The sequence below is a fragment of the Colletotrichum gloeosporioides genome (genome assembly GCF_011800055.1).
Source record: "Colletotrichum gloeosporioides strain Lc1 chromosome Unknown consensus_49, whole genome shotgun sequence".
In the NCBI taxonomy this organism is placed as follows: domain Eukaryota; kingdom Fungi; phylum Ascomycota; class Sordariomycetes; order Glomerellales; family Glomerellaceae; genus Colletotrichum; species Colletotrichum gloeosporioides.
In genome coordinates, this window is record NW_025544694.1 from 59,568 (window position 1) to 79,131 (window position 19,564).

The following is a 19,564-nucleotide window of genomic DNA, read 5'->3' on the forward strand; positions in this document are numbered from 1 at the left end:
GGAGAGACTTGAGTTGAGGGCACTCGTCGAGAAGCGCAGCGCAGCGCGCTAGGCTTGACTGGGCCTGGATCGCTGGAGACATAAAACAAAAAAGATTGAATGACTTGAGTGACCGCCTGGCATGAGCTGGACGACCATTTGGTTTGGCACTTGGACGACCGGGGACTGGGCGACTTGGATATTCACAAGGGACTACTCCATACGCAGTGGACACTAGCCGGTATCGTGGTGCAGTACCTTTGCAGGATGGAGTGAGTACCTGTCCTAACCTACCTTACGGCGTAGTAGGCCCGGCCACTAAGACGGGGGAACGAAGCTGGGACGGGGACTGGCTGGCCTTGGCCTGGGTCTGCTGGCTTGCCCATGGATGGCTGTCGTCACTTTGGAAGCTGCTGCTCAAGGTACTTGCAACAACCTGGCTTGCGGGTTCTGCTTTGCGTTGCTTGCTTCACTTTAAACTGATGATGATTTTGCGGATCTGCGAAGGCAGGTAGGCAGGCAGGCAGGCAGGCAGGCAGAATGAGCCTGAACAAGCTGGAGGCTAGCCCCAGCCTGGTGGTATCTTTGCCGCCAATGCGCAGTGAGGCGATACATACGCGTGTCAAGCGCCAGCACCAGCACCAGCACCAGCACCAGCACCAGTCCCAGCCCGTGAGCAACCAGCAGGCTAATACGGAGTAGGGCAATGGCACTTACGCAGCAGTTGTACGAATAGCTGCGCCAGGCCAGAGGAGGAGGAGGCAGAGAAGATACTTTGTCAGGTATCTGCCTACCTTACCTAAGGTACCTTACCTGGCTGGCTGGCTGGCTGGCTGGTTGGTTGGCTGGCGTATCCACAGGGTGCACCTTCAAACGCAAGTACTTTGCGCGCAAAGATGGTATGGCACGCTACATGAGGCGCCTCTGGGAAAGTAAGGTGCCTTGGCCTGACCGAAGCGGCCTCTCGTCCGTCCGGCGTGCCGCTACCTCTTTGCTTGCTGCAAACCTGCGGCAGTCCCGAGGTACCTTGCCTACCCCCTTCTCCTGCGACATCCCTTCCCTCTTGCAGCCAAGAGAACATGGAAGTTGCTGCGTAAGGTACCACCTACCTACCTTACCCTGCCTACCACAAACCCGCCCGCTGGCTTTTTAGGTAGGAGGGGGCAAGAGAGGGGCTTCGTCCTCGTCCTCGTCCTTCTGCTCCTGCTCCTCTTGCTTGCTGCGCTGCACTGCGCCTGCTGGACTGGGCTGGCCTGGCTTAGGAAGGCTGGCTGGCTGGCTGGCCGTCCACTCGCTGAGGGGTCCAGCACCCGCACACGAACCTGGAAGGAACTAGACTCAAGCAGGAGCGAGGTGGAGGAGAAGGCAGGCACCACACTGGGAGGTACCTGCGTTTACGGATACCTTCTTCTGCTGCGTAAAGTACCGATTCCATCGTAGACAGGGCATTCAGTCAGTCCGTCCCTCCTGCCCCCTCCCCTCTCACTCTTTCCACCTCATCATCGCAGGGAACCTACCGCTGTAAGAAACCTCACCTCACGAAAGGTAGGTACGTACCTGACGACATGGAACAAGGTACCTGCCCACCGTGAAGCCTTCCCTATCCATCCATGGCGACCCCCCCCCCCCCCCCCCCCCCCCCCCCCCCCCCCCCCCCCCCCCCCCCCCCCCCCCCCCNTGGCCCCCCCCCCCCCCCCTCTCTCTCCCCCAATCCCATGCTGTCCCATGCCACGGCCATGCCTCCTGTACCTTACCACAACGACCCATACGCTCTGTACTTCGTACGGCACACGGCGCGGATTGGATACACCACTACTCCAAGAAATGAGAGTCCAGACAACGAACGACGCAACCATATCACTAGACCCTTGCCTCCATTTTTTGCTTCAATCTACCCAGCTCCAGCTGGCTGCTTCGCTTCGTACCTGCCGCCTCTTGATCCCTTTTGACCCCATTCACTTGCTTCACTCCGTCTCCTTGTCTGACCTCACACCTCTTCTTCAATTGCCAATTACTTCATACAATACAATTCCACCAGCCTGCTCAAGTGCAACTGGCCTGTCTTTGCCCTCCCACCCTTTGCCTTGAGACGACAACCAACTGCCCTGCCCTCCTGCAGCCTACCGAATCACGGCCCTCATTGACGACGCCCGCGAGCAACAACCCACCTGCCAACCTCATTTACACGGACGATCTGAACTTCACCCCCGACCTCTGCCTCGCCCGACTCTGCTTCCTCATCTTCACCTAATCCGCCGCCGAGCTTCGCATTCCTCTCGTCCTCACTCTCCCACGACATATCCGCGAGCCAGTCTCAAGTACCTCTTGAGCCTCCTCAGCTTGTTTTGACTTGTATTGCGCCTGCCGCAAAACTGCCTTGCAAGCTCCCCCCACCTTGCCGGCAGACCACAGCAACGACTTCTCGTTTTGAGGAAGGCATCTCCGAAGCCCCCTACCATGGCCAACAATTAGGAGCTCTCAAATAATAATCCGGAATTACCAACTTACTCTCAACAAAACACTCACGCCCCGACAGCGAGCCCGACGAACCTGCGAAGCATTCGAGTACGGTAGACTTCTCTCCTGACTCGATTCTCTAGTTTTCTGCCCTCCGCAAGACAGCAAGAAGCTTCCTTGAGCGAACCGCCAACCTCAAGTGTCTGCCACCTGCTACTACGGCAAATGTAGCAGACGTCAGCTTTGGCTTTCCCTTCACTCGCACTCTGCTCGACTCGCTCTCAACTCCACCGAATCACTCGACCAACTTTCACTCGCCCACGCTGCGAACGACCAACCCGAGGTCTTCCTCTCTCACGAACCAGTCTCTCCCCCGCTCCGATGTGTTCGACTGCCGCGCCATTGCCCTTCTACAGCCTGCCCCTCTCTCCTGCACAAGTCGCATCGTGCAGACAGAGCTACTCTCAACAAACCTACAACGCCGCCCACTCGCAAAAGAACGCCAGGTTCAATCTCGGTGCCGGAGCTGCTCTTCGCAGGAGCGGGCTTCGCACGCCGCCAACCGAAGCCATGAGCGCTGCATACCACGCCCCTCAACTCGTCGCCTACGACAGCCATGTTCTCTCCTCCTACCCTTCAGCCGTTGCCCAGGCCAGAGGGCCCAAGGCCGTCGTCGCCGAGTCTGCGAGAGCACCCCAGTACCCCAGATACCCTCAGCCGACAAATACCTACTCTCAACCACAGCCGGTAGTAAACCCTGCCTCCGGTACTAGCCAGTACTCCACGACCTCGAAGCACTCTACCCGCCCGTCGACACCGACATCAGGCGCCATCAACAAGACTGATGGCACTTCCTCACGGAGAGGCTCCTCTACCTTGGTCTTGCACAGCCTGCAAATCCCCAGCTGTATCAACCCCAAGGGCGGTAACCTGGCAGACTTCGCCGCCGAAGTAAGATTCACCTCCTTGCATAGATCGACAAAAGCACTGACAATATGCAGATTACGTGCCTCTTCTGGTTCGAATCAATGGACACGCTGCGAGCCGCCGAGAAGATCCGATCCCGTCCTCCTACCGCTACCGTCCCCCGCCTGACCGAGTATGCGACGCCCTTTCCCCAATTCAAGAAATGGGCCTACAGCGTTCTGTCGACGACACAAGTGACGCAAAACGTCATTCTGCTGGCTTTGCTTTTCGTCTACAGGCTGAAGACGACGAACCCGGTGGTCAAGGGCCGATCCGGCAGCGAGTATCGATTGCTGACGGTGGCCCTGATGCTGGGCAACAAATGTGAGTGCAGATTCTCTATTGACTGTGCATGCACACGCTGACTGGATTCTAGTCTTGGATGACAACACCTACACGAACAAGACGTGGGCCGAAGTGTCGGGTATCTCGGTACAGGAGATCCACGTCATGGAGGTCGAATTCCTCAGCAACATGCGCTACAGTCTACTGGCTACCAAGGACCAGTGGGAGGAGTGGTTGGTCAAGCTGGCCTGTTTTTCCGAGTATTACGAGCGTGCTCAGAAGCAACCGACATCGCCTCTCAACAAGTCCTTCACCTCACCGGTGCCGTCGCCCACCGCCGCCATGCAGCCTGCCGTCTCGTTCCCTCCCTTGACCCCTTCTGCTACCGCTATCTTCTCGCCCAGCACCGTCACCCAACCGAGCGCCCAGGCATGGCCCTCGACTTACAACCCACCTATCTCGCCACTGTCTGGTAAGCACGCCAACATGAACGGCAGGAAGAGAGGCTCAGAAGAGGACGTTACCGAACCCCCGGCGAAGCGACTGTCGAGACAGCCCAGCACCATGCCTCCTGTCGCCCGACCCCCCGTTGTTGGCGAGCAGCCGATTCGTCTTCCGGTTCCCAACTTGACGCTCAATACCAACCCTGCGTCCTCGCAAATAGTCTACCCCCCGACAACCACGTACGCTTCGCAGGGTCATGTCTCGCTTCCACCTTTGGGTAACGGAGTTCGCGCCATGGCGACTGTCTATCCTTCTGCGGCGGCCACGACATCGATGCCTCAGCTGCCGATGCCAGCGCCCGTCTCAATGCCTCAGGCTTCTCTCACGCCAGCTACTGTCCCGATGCATCCTGCCATCGGCTACGGTACACCAACCAAGAGACACAGCCCCGGCAGCCTGTCAGTCTACGCTTCATCACCACTGGGCGAGCAATTCCCGGCGTCTGTCATCCACACCCCTATTGCGCATACGCCCATCTCTCACTCGCCTAGCGTGTACCTGCAACAGCGACCGAGTCCATACAAGCCGATCCGTCATGTCAACACTCTACTTTACCCACCGCCGTCGGCTTCTCTGAACGAGTATCACCTGCCTACTACGCAGATGCACTACCAGCCTCTTGGCAGGCGCAACGACCTACGAACTGGAGTTGTTCCCGAGTTTATGAACAACCCCTACAGAATGAGCCAGATGTCTCAGATTCCCCATGGCCTTCCTCAGGGACCGTACCCCAACTAGGCGTGGGGGTACTTCCCAATACTACGTACTTGAACACATTCTCCCAGCATGGTTTTACATGGGATTTTTCAACTTGGTTATTGTCTTTTCAGCATTGCATTATTTACGGCGTCGGAAGGGCCTCATTTTTACGACCAGTCTGAGCAACGGCCGGAATTCTTTTGATGCTTGAGGACAATTGGTACTGGGGTGATGAAAAGGATGAAACCATGGGTCACATTTATTCTTCTCAAAATTTGCATCAGGCGGGAGTTATCATGTCTTCCATCTTTTATCGTGGATTGGAACTGGTGGATGGGACAACGAGGAGGAGGACTTGGTTCCGTGTAATATCTACCCGAGTGCATCCTCTGCACGAAAGAACAACCCTGGCATGGGTAGGAAGACTCAGGATTTTTGGTTCTTCCGACGGCGTCAACCAGCCGACGAGAGTAGATAGATGCCAAATGTCAGCAATGACAGCACTAGATCATGAAAGATCAAGACAAATCAAATCAGTAAAACTGCAAGGACCTTGGAAATGAAAACATGTGAAATGATGATTGGTGGTGAGAAATGCATTGAGTTGCGGCATTGACCAATGAAATGGTGGCAGTGACAATTCGAATTCGATAATGTCGCTGCGAACACGGTGTGAAGAGTGCCAAATCGACACGAACACTGTATGACTAAGAGACTTACCTGGCAGTGTTGGAGAGGACCGGACTTGTGCCCGATGGCCAGCTTGGAGCTGACTGGTCAGATTTGCATGCAATGAAGGAGCTTTTTTCGGCTTGCTTGGTAGGTCTGATATTCGTGATGGTCTAGGCCTCCAGGGAAGGGGGGCTAATGATGCGATGGAAAGCCATGCTAGCGGCCTGATGCGTGGTCTAAGAGCAGTGTCGATAGATGTTGAAACGACTGGAAGCGGTGGCCTCTGTTGGTCGAGTTATTGGGCAGAGAATAAAAAGGCCAGAACTAAAGACAATTTCTATCCTTTGGTTTTTTTTTTTTTTTTTTTTTTTTTTTTGGGGAANTTTTTTTTTTTTTTTTTTTTTTTTTTTTTTTTTGCGGGAATAGAGGCGCTTCGTTGGATAGAGGTGAAAGACGACCTGTCGATTCGAGTTCTTTTGGGACAAAGATTTCCTTGGTTCCATTGTGCGAATTGCATGGGATATCCCACAGGACAAAGAGTGGTTGAACTGCTCATAACCCAGTCGGCTCATGGCGAACATGTCCATTCGACTCGTCATGAGAGACGGATCGTGGTGTCTGGTCGAATTGGTCTGTCCAGTTTTTGGGTCGTTGGGCGGTGGAGGACGTATCAGGCCGGGTCTGTACACCGCAATTCGGGTCGACGAGACGCGCTGTACACGGGTCACGATGGTGGTGATGTTTTGGTGGATTACTGGGATATATAGAGGGCTTGGGCATACCCGATTGTTGACTGATATACCTTCATCGAAATCGACATTATTAGGAACACCTCGCACAAATCATTCACATAATCAAGATACCCACTCCATCCAAGATGAGGCCTGTCGGTGATACATTCTACACCATCGGCGCCGAGCGCAAAGGCGAGAGTCATAGAGTCTACGCTGTCAGGCGACTTTGCCAGAACAGCGGCGTCTGTGACCTGCGGTTCGGATCTCGAGGCAGCGGCGCCGGGGGAGAGGACGATTTCATGTTCATGAGTCCGCGCGAGCCTCTCAGTCGGGAGCAGACGAGGTATTTGCGGAAGCTGGTCGGACGAGAGATGGAGCTGAGCGAGGATGCTTCTTTTGTGAGTCTTTTTCTCCTGCTAGCTGTTCGGAGGGCTTTTGCTAATGTGGGAGCAGGAATGCGTCGTCCGGTACAAGGATTTCGTTGAAGAGTTCGGCGATAGAAAACAGGCTGGTCGTGAGAAGATGACATGCGCGCTCGTTATGGATAAGCTCGAGTTCGAGTGGAGCGGCCCCCTGGCTAACGGCATATTACGAGGACTTGAGGATACTGATATCGTCAACGTGGCCGTGGATATGCTCTCCGCGTTGACGTACCTTCACGCCCTGGGCATCGTCCACGGAGACGTGCGGCCGCAGAATGTCGTTCCGTACGTGGACACCACTCAACCCCGTGGAGACTGGCATAGGCAGCACAGATACAAACTCTCCGGCCACGGGCTCGTGCCGGCTATCTTTTCGAAGTGGGCGGAGTATCCCGGTGAGACGTACACGGCGCCTGAGTTCGCGGGAAGGGGACGGTACAAGCCGACGCGGGAGAGCGACGTGTGGATGCTCGGGACGATGTTGCAGGAGCTCCACGAATCCCGGTGGAAACGCATCCCGGAGCCCATCAGTCTCTATTCGGAGTTTCTGACGAGAGAGGGGGCCTGCAAGAATCCGGCAATGCAGATATGGCACGACTGGCTCGAGGCGCTGGTAGCCAAGTTGCTGCAGGACAAGCCGGGAGATCGGCCACGGGCGGAGGTCGCGTTGACGGAGCTTCTCGAAGAGAAGTATAGGGCTACTGAGGGCGGCCAGGTGGGTGCTGAGAAGAGGGAGATGAAGGAGGCTATCAAGAAGGCCCGGGCGGAGATGTGGCGGGCGACTACGAGGGGCAGGATGTGGACTTGGTGGTCTTCCCGTGTCAATAGGGGCTTTGAGAGGTTGCTCTTGATGTGGTTTGGTTTGTATTTGTGTAGGATCTGCTTTCTTTACTTTTGAATTAGGGGATGGGCGGGCAATTTGGTTTCTGTTCAAAGAGGAAAAGGTGTGGTTTTTAGGTTTGAAAATTAGAGAATGGACCATAGATTGATTCACTTGACTTGTCTGGGTTCACGATATGTTAGTTCGAAGACAGAAATTGAATGCTACTAACGTCATTATCGTCTTCCATGCCATCTTCCTCTTCGTGACCATAATAATTAGCATCCAGCATTAAAGCTATAAGAGTAAGCTGTATTGTGTCTAGGTAAACCCTAATCTAAAACTTTGGACGAGTCCACGCGGCAAAAGACGCACTAACATATCGCCCTGTTTGCTACGCGGATTGTCCGAGGTATCCTGTGGTTAATGTGAAGAATGTTTTTGGAGAGGGACTTGAGCTCTTACTGTGGGTTACAGAGCGTTCTGACGTGGATGAAAAGCGACTTGTTGACTACGGCCGCGTGGCATAGAGACTTGGGTGAACCACGTCAAGGACGAAAGTCAACCGAGAATGGAGTGGCTCTGAGACGCCCAGTTTGCAGTTGATTTCAGATACTTCTTTGCAACGGTTGGTCGGTCATCAGGGACCTCATCTCACGATATCACATGGCCAACGCCGGCACGCCAAGCACTTGAGGTTTACATCGGGAGTCCATGGCCTTTCTTGGAAACTCTTTGGGAAAGAGAGGTGACCGCTTATCTTGGTCTCTTGAAACGAAGTCCAAATGAATTTAGGTTTTATACCATTTAGAGTATGTGATATATGCACTTGATCATTTGTCAGTTTCGTGCTTGAAGTGGAATTATGATTATGGTGTCAATGTCGGCCTAGAGGTTGAAAGAGCCCTTAGTTCCGATAGAGAGGTTTACCATGTGGCCTGTCTCATGATTTCGAGTCTAAGACCGTTAAGAGAGCGCCGTGGTGAGATGTTTCAAGCCGGGTCTGCCCTCGAGGACCAGAATGGACAAGCTGTAGCCTCATCGTGGCCGCGGTATTGAGGGCATCGGTTCACTCATGGCGATGGTATAAAGACGCGCCAAATCGCCAACATCTTATCGCATGAACAGCATCACCCACGATTCACGCTTCAAGATGACCCCTACATACCACAACCTTACTGGCGTTCCGGATAAAGCCGGAAGAGCAAACAGATACACGACTACGGGCTTGAAGACAGACGGGTACCAGAAGAATGTCTACGAGTTGCACGACGGTCATCAGTTAAATGCGGAAGATGGCGAGAACAACTTGATGTTTATCAAGTTCGTCGGACGCAGCCCGGAAGAAAAGAGGGAACTTGAGCAGATGGCGAAGGAAGAAGTTTCCCTGAGTGAAGATACTGCCTTTGTAAGTCACTCGCCATCACCCCCTCGCTAATTGTGATTCTAAGAGGGGATATAGACTAATGCTAACAACATCTAGGAGTCAGTCGTTCGTTACAAGGACTACATTGAAGAGCAAGACATGCTGGTGGTCGAAGAAGCGAATTGGAAGGGCATCCAGCCTGGAACGTACATATCCGACGAAGAGCTTCTGATCTTGGCCGTGGACGCGCTTTCTGCGCTGACGTATCTCCATGATCGGCACCAAGTGCACGGGTATGTTCACCCCAGGAACATTATCCGGTTTAAGCGTCCTGCAAACAAAGATGGAGACAAGCTCTGGGGATACAAGCTTATCGGCCATGGACTTGTGCCCAAGGTTATGTGGACTTACAATGACATCCCTGGAGACCAGTTCACCCCGCCAGAGTTCCGCGGTAAGAAGAGTGAGTATCAACCGTCTGAGGAGGGCGATGTGTGGATGCTCGGGCAGACTTTGGCTGAACTGCACTCCCGGGCTGGAGGATGCGACAAGCACCGGCATGATCAGCTCCACGACTTGCTAAAGAAGATGCTGAAGCCGACGCCTGGTGTAAGGATGAAGGCCCAGGTTGCGCTTGATACAGTCGTCGGCGAGTATTTGATGAGTATATATCCATCCATGACACTGGCGTTGGCGCCTTTGGAGGAAGCCAAGAAGAGGGCGAGGGAAGAAAGAAGGGGAAGGCAAGTTATGGGGAGACTTTGGTTAGACCTCAAGAGTCTTCTTTTCTTTGTTATGTTTTGGGTTTGCTTCTTGACTTCCATTGTTACTAGGCTGGTTTGATGTCGGCACAAGGTTGACGAGGTCGAGGAGAGATAGGAGACATGCTTCGGGAGGCAGCCTTGTTTTTTACTTTAGACGGGGAAACAGCTCATAGAAGTTGGGATGTAATTGACATTTCGTATACTGGATTGGAATAAACCTTTCTTCAGCTTACCTACTTATCCTATACTCTCGTCGTATCGTCGTCATGCTCAGCATATGGGTCGAGGTTGTATTCAGATCAAAGGCAACGCTCGATAGATCGCTGACCTCCTTCCCAGCTAACATCAGAAATGACCATCTCCACGACCGCTCTAGCTCCCGAAGTGTCGTCACACCCGCGCCGGTGCTCAGCATCACCACGCATTGACCAATCACCAGCCATCACGTCACGACCACGCGCCTCTAGTCCCAATCTCCGGTAACATTCCATCACTCACCTCGTGGCCGAGTGACAACATAACCAAAATGCGACGGTAAGCAGTAACCCATCCAACGCACCATCAAACCCTTACGGGACGCCCCTCTCCGCGGAAGCAGCACAACTCGTGGATCTCAACATCGTCACCCTCCAAGACATGAGGGAAACGCGCACTCTCGGCATGGATATCTACTTAGGCAGGCCGCAAAGAGAGAAAAGGGACAGGGTCAGACTCAGGAGCGCGGTGCCTCGCGCAGCAGCCTTCCGGGGAACATTTCCGCGCCAGGGGTTGTCTCGCACGCTCTTCCCCTGTCTGTTCTTCCTGCCGCTTTGCGCAACGACGGGTCCATGTGGCATCCCAACCGCGCTACCAAGTTTGCGGTAATACAAAGCCACACATTTGGTGTCCTCTCTCACCAGCGTCCTCAACAAGCGTCAAGCCCGTTAGAAATTAGACTAGATCAAACTAGCCTCATTAACTACAGAATCATAGTCTTAAAATGGCTGAAATATATGACATCTCTCCTCCCGTCCTGTTTCTTACTTCACTCCTTCCCTCTCCAGGCAGCGAGGCCTCACCCGTCTGCATAGCCTCGACATCCGAAATACGCCTCAACCCTCAGACCGTCCGATCCACGCTTCACCGGCCCGGCGGTCACCCCTTCCCAGCCATCTCACCCATCAAAACTGTCCGGATTCACTCCCAAAATAAAAACTTCGCCCAGCTGATATCGTCGACTCACGCCATAACGCAGGATAAATCCCTGTGTAAGCGGCATCGTCCCGAGAAACCGGCTCTAACTCTGCTTGTCGACCTCCGCCACCGTTTTCGCGTCTTCATCTGACTGGCAATCGTCGCCGCCATCCCGACACGCCGGGTTGACCCTCGCTCGGACCGAATTCCAGACTTTGGAGGTACGGACCTGACACCGGGGAACTCGAAGCTCAAGCCGTCAAACTCTCGTACCGCACTGTCGTTGTCCGTCGGTGTAGGGTTCTCTCCTTTGATAAATTCCACACCGTGGGATTTCCTTTCGTCTTTGATAGTTTGCCCTTCTCTCTTCATCTGTCTTTGACGGAGAAGGGAAAGGGTAGGTTCATATACCGCCGCTTGAGAAGGACGGCCAACATCTCACCTGCCTTCGCAACAGCCCGAAGCAAAATTCTCATCACTGCCACACGCAACATCAAAAATCTCACAAAATGCCTCCCTCCCGCAGCCGCCGCTCCTCCTCAGTATCTTCCTCCGACTCCTACCGCTCAAGATCTCGCTCTCGTTCCCGCTCACCACCGCGCTCCCGCTCCTCCTCCGCCGGCCCTCACCCCCGCAACGCCAGACGGAGCTACAACAACAACAAAAACCACCGCCCGCGCCTCCCCAAGAAGAAGCCCTCCTTCAAGACGACGGCAGTCCTCATTGCCGCCATCGCCGTCGCCACCATCTGCATCCACCGCGTCTGGCACAAACGCAAACACCCAGAGGTCCGCGGCCCCCACTGGGACACCCTCAACGCCCCCGGCCGCCACTCCCGCCGCCGCAACGTCGTCCGCGACAGACACAACGGGTACGTTCCCGAGTACGACCGCCCTCCGCGGAGGCTGCCGCCGCGCAGGGGGTCGCGGTACTATGAAGACGAGAGTGACGGGTATTTCTCCGATTACAACCCTCCGCCCAGGACGTACCGCCTTGCTGAGGAGCCAAGAGGGCAGAGGCTGACGGAAGAGGCCATCATGGGGCCGCCAAGAGATGAGATTGTGAGGTATGCGAAGACGTCTGCGAGGTCGGAGGCAGAAAGTAGTAAGAGGTTTTTTGACGAGGATAATCGTTCGAGGAGGGTGGAGGATGCTGTAGAAGACTGGAGTAGGAGAGGCGCAGCCCGATTTCCGTCTCCTGATGGGCGAAGGCCGGAAACTGTGTACGATGATAGGAGGTCGAGGCGACGGTCAGATTACTACTGAAGACGGTGGGGACCAGAAGAAGCTGAAAAAATCATCAAGTTCAATCTCATCTAGCCGTGTTATCTATCGATGAAATGAGCCATTGCTAATGCCTTTCCACCAACTCCCTGAAGCGTGCCGCTTTCCAGCTCCTGAATGCAACCCATCATTATGTTCGTCTACTCCGCGCTCAACGTCGGAACCTCTGCATTCGGCACTGGCGCCGCCGTCTCATTACTGGTGTCACTCGGGGCAACACTTGGTAGGCGCGGCATCAGCCTCATCTCCATATCCACAGCCGCCTGCCAACCCTCTCCTCCGGTCCTCATGACCAACGGCGTGCTCAGCTCGGCAGAAAAGTAGCTCTCTCTGCGAGTACTACCGCGCGCCACGCCCTCTTGAGCCGAGAGCGCACTTCGAGTACTGCGCATTCGCTTGCCAGGCCTGCCGCCCTCGCTGACGAGCGAGCTTCTCTGCTGGCGCTCTTGCATTGAACGGTGATCGTATCCGATAATGCTGCGCACGTATGGTGCGACTTCAAGTGTTATCATCCGCATAGTCCTGTCGAATACCGACGGCTCAAGACTGTTGGACATGTTTGCCAGTGCCTTTTCTGAAGCCGCAATCGGATCGAACGCCAGACTCATATCATATCGTGAGACGGCTGTGTCTTTCGGTGGCTTGTTGAAGGATCGCCGCATCTGCTGAATGGCCTTGTCCTCCCCGATGTGATCCATGCTGACTGCCGACTCGGGTTCCCTGGGGGCAGCTTGAAGGGTCTGACGGGCGGAAGATTTGAGGCTGTTGGAAATGGCGGTGGCAGTGTAGGTAAATGTCGTAAGCGGAGGTGCTTCAAGGAGTCGCCGTCCAACGACAAAGTCATCGCGCGACTTGCTTGAGATATCTGGCTGGGTAGGGTCAAGGGACTCCTGTAGACAATCAGTTTTGCTCATCCAAAAGGACCAAGTCACACTTACTTGTAATCTGAGCCCAAAGTCACCGCCAGAGCAAAGATCAGCTGCACACATCGCCTCTGAAAAATCACAGAACACATCAAGCGCAGCAGCTCGGTCTCCAGCGGAAGAAGTGTGTACGCTTTCGGCCCATGATGCCATGTCGAGGGAATCATGCCAGTTGCCCAAGTCCAAGCCCAGGCCCTGCCAGCACTGTGTCATCAACTCCTCCTCAGAGGCAAGGGGGCTGCCGGTGACTGCAGGGTCCCTGCTTATCCATCCCATTCCCTCTAGATATGTCCCTTCACTCACAACACGGACGACATCGCCGTTCTCATCTTTGTCGCATCCTTTGGGCCATCGCGGGTAGAACCAGTCAAAGCCACCCCGTCGATCACCAACTCCAAGCTGGCACCAGTAGTTGAGTTCCATCAAAGAAGCCCGCAAGTCCTGTCCCTTTGCCTCGTAGAGTGCACTCACAGCTGCGCGCTTCAGAGCATGGCCTTCATTCGCAGCGATGAGAAGAAGCACGTCTACAGCCAGGTCTTCAGGGGGAGGTGTGAACCGGAAGATGCCATAGAGGACAAAGTTGTGGAACGGAACAAGATTCTCGTCGTTGCAGGTCATGACGAAGGGCCTCTTTGACTGGACAATCAAATTCATGATGGTTGCCCAAAATTGCTTGTCCTCTTCGTAAAGAACGTCAACTTCCTCAAGAAGAATCAAAGACTGCTTTTGGTTTTGGGTCTTTGCCTTGGTGGTCTTGGGTGCCTCAGCTGGCTGCTCGGTTTTCTGCTCGGGTTCTGGTTCGGCTTGAGGTTTCGACACAGGCTTGGTCGCTGCTTTGGGTTTGAAGAAGGACATCATGGTGTTTTGCTTGCCAGATTTAACGTCTTTGGATGTTTCGTCGTCCACGGCTTTGCTGTCATCCTTTCCTTGGCGATTCTGTTGGACGAGATGGTTTTGTGTCATGTCTCCGACCTTTTCCATCACATCCTTGCCGTTTCGGCGGCTGCTCGCATTGATCTCGAAGATCTCGAAGCCCAATTCCTTTGCGACCGCATAGACAGCCGCAGTCTTGCCAGAGCCATGCGGGCCGCTGAGCACAACAGCATTGGTTAGCCGGCTGAGATCCTTGCCAACGTCTCTGCGGACTACGGTCTTCTTGGGACCACCTTGACTATGGGTGGGCAACCAATCGTCCTCATCGTCATCAGAGACACTCGGCAGGAACTCTGTCTCGTCACCATCGGATACGATGAAGTTGTCCAATTTATTCCGCTTCCGCTTCTTCTTCGTCGCAGAGCCAGGCTTAGCACCAGACGACTTCTGATCGGCGGTTGCTACACCGGTATTGACAGACTGGACCCTCAGTGTCTGGAGCCATTCCTTGAGAAGCACGCCCTCCTTGCCACTTTGAAGCACTTCTTCTGCAAGGATAGGCGCGTATTTCTGCGCCCAGGTCATCTCCTCACATTGAGACCTATCGTACGCAGAAAGGTTGGCCTCTAGGGAATTGTATAAGCGAGCAACAGCTGGGTGAGGCTTCCGAGTGGATGCTGTGAGGACCTCGTCATCACTATCGTCGTTCTGGCCTCCCAGAGGCAGACATGTGCGCAGCTCACGTCTGATTCGCGAACGCAGCTTGCGACCACTCTCGAAGTGCTTTTCCGGCAGGCGAAGCTCAGGCGGTGGTGGTTGGTAATCATCAGTTGTATCCTGGAGAGACCTTGCGATGCCGAGAGTGTCCAATGACTTGACGAGCATATCAATGACTGATTCGCCAGGTAAGATATTTGTATTCTGGCCCTTGGACTTCCGATCAGAGACCTGGAGTTGCTGGACAGCCGCGGACAGTTGTTCTTCCTCTGTTGTCAACCCCCTGACATGGGCCATTCCCTGGGCTGGCCATGCTGGATGACATGATCCTGGCACCTTTAGTCCCAAGGATCGCATGCCAAACTGCGGGACATTTCCGGTCATAGGGGCCGGGCGTTGTTTCTTAGGCGAGCATGGTGTAGAACTGAAGATGGTTTGCCTTGGTGGTTTCGGTGCAGGAGCTGGAGACGCGTCGGATTTTGCTGCATTCTTGGCCTTTCCAAGAAACATTGGATGCGTAGTGCCTGATTTCGTCTTATCCTGCTCCAGTTTTGTAGCTTTGGCTCGAGGTTTCTTGGGCGTCGTCTTCGACTTCGGACTACCCTTCTTTGGGGACGGACCATCCAGAATCTGCTGTATCTTGGGACCAATGCGCGCGCGCGTCTCTGTATCATGGCCATATCTAATAGTAATGATGCGGGTCGGCTTGGCGGGCGACTTTGAGGACTTGGCGCCTTTGGAGCTCTCGGCGGGAGCTGGCTTGGGCTTGGGCGGGGATCCGATTGTTCCAGTCTTTGGGTTGAACTTGAGGACCTTGGTTGGCTTCGACTGGTCTTGGTTCGCGGAAAGCAGCGCTGAGCCTGCCGTAGCAGTCGACGAGGCTTCAGGGTTCGTCGGCGTAGCTTGAGGAAGCAATACGGAGACTTCTTGGGCAATAACTGGCTCGGGAGGAGGCGTTCGTGGCACTTCGTTGGCGAGGGCAGTTGACGAGACACCGTTGTTCTGGGAGAAGTGGCTCGTTATATCGTTCGCCGGTACACTCGCCTTCTTCCTAGGGCGTCCCCTTTTCTTGCCTGAGCCCGGTCCAGCACTGCCAGTCTTCTGTCTCTTGCGGTCGGGTCCATCCTCGTCAATGTCAGAAGAGTGCGGTTCAATGTCGCTGGATGGTTGCTGCAAAGCGTTTCTCTGCTTCCTAGGTCGTCCAAATTTATTGATCGGGGTCTGCTCGTTTGCATTGGTAGGTTGTTCTAACGCGTTTGCCTCGGGCGTTGGCAAGTCGTTGCTCTTTCCTGCAACAAAGAATGGATGAAGTTTCTGGTTGGAGCCATCGAGCCCTTCTGGGGCCATGTTGGCTACCAAGAGTGTTCCCATGAGATGAGGCGATGCTGAAAATTAAGATGCCGAGGTCAGTTATTGCATGATTGAGAACGTAGGAAGCATATTGAAAGGTGTTCGTGTTTGGCACTTACGCTTCGGCCGTCGCGCCTTCAAACTACGTCAGAGGGCATGCGACTGGATGAGAAAAACGTAGAAAGGGGGGAAAGAAGAGAAACAGACTCTTTAAGCCAAAAGAGTTGCTGAAAAGAGAGTTATGTGCAAAAACAAGCTCCTCACAAGATTGTAAGGTCGAGTCGTAAGCAGAGAGTCGTGGAGGGGTGAGAGACGGCGATGTCGAGACTGGAGCATCACCAGTCGCGTGAATCGCGTTGGCAGAATCGCCGGGGGCAGCAGCGTGTAGCGCGACTGCCATTAGTGTTCAATTACACTTAACATCCTAGGCCCACAGACCCACATCGCAGTCCTCTTATCGCGCATCCTTGCCCATCTTATCTACCTTATCGATATCGGCTCACGGAGTGTAATAATCCGAAGGCAGAAGCTGAGCTTTTTTTCGGGCACTGTCCCAGCCACCGGGACTACTGCGGTTTTGACAGTGCGAACCAAACGAAATCTTGCTATCGCACCCCACTACGGAAAGTCCTCCCAACTTTTTTTTTCTCGACTTGAAGCCATCACTTACACGGCCGGCGCCTTTGGACCACACGACCAATTGCAGCAGCAGCAGCCTAACCCAGGCCCAGCCAACTACCCATCTGGATTGCCGAGATTGTGTCAAAGCTATCGAAGATTCAAAATGGCTCCCACATTTCGCATCCACCGGCCGGATGTTCTGGCGTCGTTGCCGCGTCCTCTCGACCACACGAAGGGCCAGTACCACATTGGCGAGGTGTATACCCAGAAGGCTGGCTCGAAGAAGAGGAAGAGACTCGAAGTCGTTGTCGGTGTCGATGGAGAAGCAGCCAACATTTACCATGTCAGTTTCAACCTTTCGGTGTCTTTCTGGCCCCTTGCTAACCGTTGTAGATTCCTTCATCCGGACTGCGAACTTCGTACCCGATCCCGCCCCAAGAGTCGTTCACTTGCGCGCCGCACTCAATCCGATACCAAGATGCTTCTGCGAATGGTCGCAACAACTACACATATCTGTCTACCCAAGACACGACTGGCGCCAAGATCACTCTCTGCCGTGACGTTGTCGACGCGACAGGAAAGACCAACTCCTCGAGCACCTCGCAGCGCGTGCGCCACAAGTCGCCGATTACGTACCTCTTCACATCTACTGCCGTGGATGCGACCGGGACCGAACTGAACAAGGATCAAAAGGGCGACGTGATTGGACTCTGCAAAGATGGCCAGGTCGTCTGCCTCGGCGCGGAGGATTTGGAGCAGAGGTGGAGCGCTTCCTCGTACAACCTGTGCAAAGACTTGCTCCCGTCAACAGTCGCAAAGTACGAGGTGGAGTTTGCGCTTCACGCAACCGCTTCTGAGGTTTTGAATGGCGTGTTCCAGGGCAGACAGGACGCTTTCGGCTCTTTTGGACGTCAGGTCGATCCCAAGGCCTTCAACCCGGATGTCCTCACCATCGTTGTCCGTGCCGAGAGTGAAAACACCACATCAAGGTTTCTCATCGTTCTGGGCGTTCTGCCCACGGTTTCTTCGCAGCCACTAGTCCAAATCCACACCACTCCTCTGCCATCTCAGGAAGAGACTTTGGCAGCGACCGCCAGCTACCAGCTCCACGTTCAGTCCGGCAAGCTGCTCCAGCTGAGCGGACCCGTCCTTCGAACTTACGATCTCACGAGCGCCGTACCGAAGCTTCAGGGACGTCTGCCGCTCGCCGAGAACACCTCGTTCCTCCAAATCTCGGAACACTCCATTCTCAGCCTGTCTTCCAAGACCGCCAGCATCCTGAATCCCACCTTCTATTCGATTCAAGCGTCGACAAAGGTTGAGCTTCCAGAGGGCCATGACCAGGCGCCGACGCTAGTGACTTTCCTTTCAAAGCTTGATATGGCTGTGTCGGTTGTCGGCAACACCCTCGTCTCCATCCAGATCGAGCGTCCCAAGTCTCACGGCAAGGAGGGCTTGCTTATCGACTCCATCGGCCGAGGTCTGCCGAGAGGAGACAGAGTGCCGGCCAGTTTGCCCAAGGGATCTGGCAACAACACATTTGAGCAGTATCTCCCGGGTACGCTTTCCGATGCGTACGTCAAGGAGTCGCTCACAGATGTAGAAAAGGCAGATGGTTTCCTGCTGGCGCAGGACTGGAAGGCGTTTGAGAGCTTGCTGGCTCAGAGATTTGGTGTTGCTATCGACGAATCCGCGGTTCTGGATGGAGTGCAAACCCCAGACTGGAAGTGGTTGGAACGATCAGAGACGTACCCTGCCGTGGATCGCCGGTGGGTACTGTACGCTATCAGCAGAGTGTTCACGGTGGACACGTCAGGACCAGAAGCCGTTTTGCGCTGCGTCCTCCCTGCCAGCAATGTCTTGATCTACCTCATTTCGGCTGGCCACCTCACAAATGCCAACATGACTGCAGCTTTCAAGGGCGAGATAGCTGAAGGGGCCCAAGAGCCGGTTGTGGACAAGCTCATCCAGCGACTCGCCGATATGGACCCAATGATGGAATTGCTTATGAACTACGTTTCATCGACCAAGCTCGGCGAGAGGGAGCTCCTCCTGGTCATCCGAATCATCATGCGCAGCCTCGACCAGCAGTCCAGGCTGCTTCTCCCCGCGCCCAAGGAGACGAAAGAGGAGGACTACGTTGAGATGGAAATCGATCACTTGGAGAAGGAGTTGGAGCTGGCCGAGTGCCATCTGGGAGACGACTCGAACCTCCGCGCCCGAACCCTCACGACAGCCTTTGAGAAGCTCGCCAACTACTCTTCTGTAGCAACAGTGCGGGCTCTGCGGGAGACTTTCAGCCCCACCGAGATTCTCTCTCTCATCCACCTCCTGCGAGTACAGCTGATCGGCAGCGCGTGGACCTCAAGATACGTCGACACCACGAACTTTGACCGCGACGATGCTTCGAGAGCCCCTCCCGACGGTGCCATCTCCCTTATCGCCGAGCTTCTGTCCCGCTGCATCGACTCGGTCGGCCCCAGCGGCTGGCTCACCAACGGCTTCTCCGGCGACCAAGCAGATGCGGCTGACTTCATCACCGCCCTGAAGCTCGAGGTCAGCGCCGCCCTGGAGGGCCTTGAGGAGGCCGTCACGCTGGGCGCCTTCGTCGGTGACGCGGTCCAGTACGGCAGCACTGCTGCATCGGCTGCAAAGTCCTCATCAGCCGCACGTGGGCAGCAGAAGCCGGTGTCTCTCGAGGTGGAGATCTCGCCTCGTCTGCCGCTGGGCCTGGTGTCTAAGCAGGCCGTGGCCAACCACAAGATCGTCTCGGGCGGTGAGGTGCTCGAGAGGACCTCGCGTGAGAGGGGACTCCTGCTGAGTCAGAAGGTCAAGGCGTACTCGCTGGAGAGGATTACCATTTGAGCCGCATGTCAGACGAAGGACGTGTTCGACGCGGGAGGGCGATACTACCATGTGAGATTATCGATTTGCACGCTGGAGTTAGGGCTGAGAA

General features: G+C 54.8%; 5 protein-coding genes across 5 annotated transcripts; 4 read left to right on the forward strand and 1 right to left on the reverse strand.

The window, feature by feature from the left end:
• Nucleotides 1-2,817: 2,817 nt before the first annotated feature.
• Nucleotides 2,818-4,929, forward strand: GCG54_00012056 (Meiotically up-regulated protein 80; the record flags this gene model as incomplete). Its single annotated transcript, XM_045411944.1, has 3 exons — nucleotides 2,818-3,387; nucleotides 3,438-3,726; nucleotides 3,779-4,929. The coding sequence occupies 3 exons, from the start codon at nucleotides 2,818-2,820 to the stop codon at nucleotides 4,927-4,929; spliced, it is 2,010 nt and encodes a 669-aa protein (XP_045263728.1).
• A 1,510-nt stretch (nucleotides 4,930-6,439) lies between these two features.
• GCG54_00012057 (uncharacterized protein) lies at nucleotides 6,440-9,425 on the forward strand (the record flags this gene model as incomplete). The annotated part of the gene is made up of 6 exons (XM_045411945.1): nucleotides 6,440-6,694; nucleotides 6,750-7,003; nucleotides 7,052-7,558; nucleotides 8,667-8,946; nucleotides 9,022-9,367; nucleotides 9,415-9,425. 6 exons carry the CDS (start codon nucleotides 6,440-6,442, stop codon nucleotides 9,423-9,425), a joined length of 1,653 nt encoding a protein of 550 aa, XP_045263729.1.
• Nucleotides 9,426-10,303: 878 nt separating this feature from the next.
• On the forward strand, nucleotides 10,304-12,106 carry GCG54_00012058 (uncharacterized protein; the record flags this gene model as incomplete). Its single annotated transcript, XM_045411946.1, has 4 exons — nucleotides 10,304-10,590; nucleotides 10,716-10,972; nucleotides 11,054-11,141; nucleotides 11,368-12,106. Coding segments are annotated over 4 exons (1,371 nt in total), but the record flags the coding sequence as incomplete, so codon positions are not given.
• Nucleotides 12,107-12,264: 158 nt separating this feature from the next.
• GCG54_00012059 (Telomere length regulation protein elg1) lies at nucleotides 12,265-15,984 on the reverse strand (the record flags this gene model as incomplete). The annotated part of the gene is made up of 2 exons (XM_045411947.1): nucleotides 12,265-13,014; nucleotides 13,063-15,984. The coding sequence occupies 2 exons, from the start codon at nucleotides 15,982-15,984 to the stop codon at nucleotides 12,265-12,267; spliced, it is 3,672 nt and encodes a 1,223-aa protein (XP_045263731.1).
• A 787-nt stretch (nucleotides 15,985-16,771) lies between these two features.
• Nucleotides 16,772-19,473, forward strand: GCG54_00012060 (uncharacterized protein; the record flags this gene model as incomplete). The annotated part of the gene is made up of 2 exons (XM_045411948.1): nucleotides 16,772-16,951; nucleotides 17,002-19,473. The coding sequence occupies 2 exons, from the start codon at nucleotides 16,772-16,774 to the stop codon at nucleotides 19,471-19,473; spliced, it is 2,652 nt and encodes an 883-aa protein (XP_045263732.1).
• Nucleotides 19,474-19,564: the final 91 nt, after the last annotated feature.